This window comes from Saccoglossus kowalevskii, chromosome 20 (assembly GCF_978046115.1).
Source record: "Saccoglossus kowalevskii chromosome 20, keSacKowa6.1, whole genome shotgun sequence".
In the NCBI taxonomy this organism is placed as follows: Eukaryota; Metazoa; Hemichordata; class Enteropneusta; family Harrimaniidae; genus Saccoglossus; species Saccoglossus kowalevskii.
This window is the reverse complement of record NC_140660.1, coordinates 21,126,699-21,131,166: the sequence shown is the minus strand read 5'-3', so window position 1 is coordinate 21,131,166 and position 4,468 is coordinate 21,126,699. Positions and strand designations below refer to the sequence as shown.

General features: G+C 33.3%; 1 protein-coding gene across 1 annotated transcript; it reads left to right on the top strand.

Moving 5' to 3' along the window:
* The first annotated feature begins 344 nt into the window (after window positions 1-344).
* On the top strand, window positions 345-3,489 carry LOC146730119 (kremen protein 1-like). The gene is made up of 3 exons (XM_085494433.1): window positions 345-612; window positions 1,163-1,483; window positions 3,302-3,489. Exons 1-3 carry the CDS (start codon window positions 345-347, stop codon window positions 3,487-3,489), a joined length of 777 nt encoding a protein of 258 aa, XP_085350559.1.
* The last annotated feature ends 979 nt before the right edge of the window (window positions 3,490-4,468 follow it).

The window sequence follows — 4,468 nt, the reverse complement described above, 5'->3', positions numbered from 1 at the left end:
GGAGAGAACACTACTACTGATGAAGTTAATAAAGATGATTATAATCACACTTAACATGTAACAAAACGGGGGAAGGCTATATACATGGACTCATAGCTTAAATAAATAAACGTTTTGTATCAAATTAAATGTGAAGAGTTTTTCACAACTGAAAACAGACAAACCTTAATTTATTCCAGTACATATGTAAATATTTGCTTAAAGCGCTAAAATAATATTATTCATAAACGTTAAAGTCATTATTAATTAAATTAATCACATACTGTTACATTTTAGTTCCAGGTTTTCTAGGTCGTTACAAAGAAGGACTCGAGTCAAATAGAATATTCCAATCATCATCAAACATGTACACTACTGGAAACTCTATTACCACAATTCAAGGATGCATCCAGACATGTAGAGACAACTCTAAACCAATAGCAGTACTTGCCAGTGCAGATGAATGTTACTGTGGTGATGACGACACTGATTACCAGCAATACGGTGAAGCTGTACCTGGAGAGATGATCAACGGATATGCATTCTATGGTACCATACAATGTAGTGGAGATACTGGTACTGAACCTTACATACAAGGATGTGGTGGTGATTACCAATTAGATGTCTATGATAGTAAGTTTAATTGGTAAATCTCTTTTTGTGAAAGGGACACACCGCATTAACGTATTTCAATTCACATAAAGAATAATGTAAAATAAACGTGCCGATTGTCTTCACATGGAGACTCCTTAGTTAGGTCCGAGATTTCACAAATGTGTAGATCATGTAATTGTGATGCAAGACATATTATATTATAGAAATAGACCCTTGACAGATTTGTCGACCGGATGTGAGCATTGTTTACCGAGGCGAATCCGAGGTCAAATATGCTCTCTGAGTTCATCATACACATACAATACAGTAGTGGCTCACATCACAAAATTACTGCCCTCGATTAACAGCATATTCAGTTACTTGGTTTTTATTCTACATCGTTGTTATGACATTTAGAATGGAACAATTTTCCAAATAAGAAAAGATTCATTATTTGTTTTCAAATTACAATTTATCTACCTTGTTTATTCAACTATGTGTTATAACATTAATTAGTGCGAGTTCTTTTTATAATAATTTAATATAAATAGTGAAGGATAAATGTATATCGACATCAATTCTGTTACAGCTACTATCGGTGCATGTGGTGGACAGTTCAATAGTAACAGTGGTTATATGTATTCCCCAAACTTTCCTGGCAAGTATCCAGATAACCAGAATTGTATATGGACAATTACAGTTGAAGACAACCATATAATTCAGCTTAGTATATTGATGGCTAAGATAAGTACTGGTGATTACCTGGATATAAGAGATGGTGATGACGTAACGGCACCAAAGATTACATGGAACAGCATGACAGTGTACAGTTCTGGAAATATATTGTGGTTACAATTTTATTCCAACTCAGATATGAATACAGACTTGGGATTTGCGTTGACATACCAGGGTAAGTCATTTTTGAAGTTTTTTGTAGTTTACCATTTATGCAGACAATTGTGGGTCCCATTGATGTATTCTCGCCTGCATCCGTTTCCGAACATTTAACAAATTCGATAATCGCAATAGCTATGAATCAAAAATAAAGCTGTCTTTCAGATATACGTACGTTTATATGTTTCCAAAATGTAATCTATATTCCGGGATCCTCCATGAGAAATAACGTACTTCGGCTAACCTATCTTTTTCTCAGTTATTATACATAGTTTGTTTTCGTGACTACATACAAATCATAGCTTTCAATGCAGTGGGGAAACTACTAATACTACATTTCCTCTGAATTATTCCTAGTATCCATGCAGCCCGTCAATTCGTGTCGCTAGTCTGTCATGATTCACGTAATTATACGATATTGGCGGTGATACTGCCCCGGTCACGTGTGTAAAAGTCCCATTTACAGTGTCAATTTACAACACAATTAATGAAATAATAATTCAAGTTTTTTTTCACACCGCATATGCTTATGTGCATGAACTTTGCGGTACAGTGAACGATTTTTTTGTTACAGTAACTGGCATAAAAAATGGTACACTCACGTCGCACTGCAGGGAATATCTAGCAAGTTTTTCTTGTACTTGTTCTTTGTTTTTCGTCCGAATTAATCTAAACATTTGCCAAACAATGTTTTTTTGGTAAAATGTCAATGTGTATTTTCTACAGCTCTACCTCAGTGCAGTAAACCACAGTCAAAGTATTCCAACGTGATAAATACTCCATCTCCACTTCCTGATTATTTCAATCCTGGCGACAGTATTACATTTAGATGTACAACTGGTTATATATTGAATGGAGTAAGTGTTATAACATGTCAAAATGATGGACAGTGGAATAGTAGTGTACCTACATGTACAGGTGAGATGATAAATATAGCATTACATTTAGATGTACAACTGGTTATATATTGAATGAAGTAAGTTTTAAAGTTTTGAGGTATAATGGAAATTGGGATAACCATGCACCAATATGTGCATATACAATAAGCAATATACAGTTATTGAGATTGTGAGCAGTAGTATAGAATAATAAACAAAACACTGACATAGAACAAACAACAATACACATTGTATTGTTTTCCGAAGTTGCTTGTTAAATATTCCCATTTCGCCATGAATAATCTCACCTTGAACTAACGTCAAGGGATGTATAATTCATATGGCCATCAGGTGATTTGTTTTTTGTTTTCATTTGGTCGGATAGTGAAGCACAGTTTGATATCATCTGTGATACCTCGTAACCCCTTCACAAGTAGCAATTAAATGGTATCGTGTTGTTTCTGCCAATATCCGTACAATGTATTTAGATCGTGGATGATAGGGTTTTACTAACCACGATGCATTGAATGGGTTTGTGATACTTTTGAAAACCCTACCATTTGTCTCCTGTTTCTTTTATGTTTGCTGTGAAAGATTATCATAAATACGTCTTACCTAAATATGGCCAATCATTTTGGAAGACTAAATGAGAAGAATCCATATGACCAATTAGAGCAGACAATATGATTATCATTAATGTCAGTATCAATATTAATGTGTCATACTGGAAAAAACTTTATCACTTCGTCTTGATATTGAAAATAATATAATATATGTTATGTCGTTTATTCATTACTATCTGCTTAACTGCTCGGGTTTTATTTCACAGTCACAGTGGTGATCATGTAGTAAAATAATGTAAACTTAGATCAAAATATTTCCTGTAAAACTGTTTTAATATTATAATAATAAATGTCATCTAATCGGAGTTAATGACTGTAAATTTGTATTCTCAGCTGTGTCTTGTGGTGTACCGCCATCATTTCCAAATGCCTACCATACAAATACTGATCATATCTATCCCAATACTGTATACTATTATTGTAATGATGGTTACTATCATAGTGGTGGTGGTACACCATATAAACAATGTTTGGATTCTGGTAGATGGTCAGTGGGTACAGTGCCACAATGTACAGGTTAGTTATCTTTCAGTTCAATTTCCAATGATCACTTCTATTATCGTGTACAATTTATGTAACTTATGTAATAACGTTTCACTATTTTCTGTTGGTATTGTCGTTGTTTGAACCACTTTAATGTTGTCTGGTTGCTGATTGTATTATGTCAGTATTGCTTTAATACTTGGTATCACTGCCAGTACATAATAACAGCATTTTATTTAATTAATTACTCTCTAATCATTCATCAACCACTTCTTTAAATGCAGCATGTAAAACCCTCATAGTAATCAAATAGAATAAGATCCCGATCGTTTTATTTTTTGATCACCGGGGTTTGAATTTCTTAAACAATATTGTGTTGTTCATTGACTATATTATTATTCTATATTTAAGTCATAACCGCATTACCTGTGGTATCTACATCGATCACTACAACTGTTGACAGAACGACTTATATAACTCATTCTACGACTTGTAAGTACTAAATTAAGTATCATTTGTTAACATTTATAACTGATTATGTTATTTATGTTTATGTAAAATTGATACATACATATATTGATACATATATATATATATATTTGTATAGTTTTTCATGTTTTATTTTATTCTGACTAAAAACATGTGTTGTACGATTTACCGCAAAACATACAATGCGTAGATATATTTAAGTGACACGTTGTTATGATATAGGTACATCGAGTGAAGACATCACAGGTCTGCAAACCCAACAAGGAACCACTCCTAATCCAAGTGTGCATGTGAGTGAAGGTGTACAGAACACGAATATGAAGCAATATAACCAGAAAGGTGACTTTAAAATGCATTACATCCTTCTGGAATAAATTAATTATCAAACCATATAACGTAGTTGAATGAAATATTCCAACTTCATCAAATCAAGATCGTATGTATCTCAGAATACTTAATATAATATTTTGGAATCTATGTACCATTGTGAAGACAGCGTGCGGTTCGATTGGCATACGATTCGCGTAT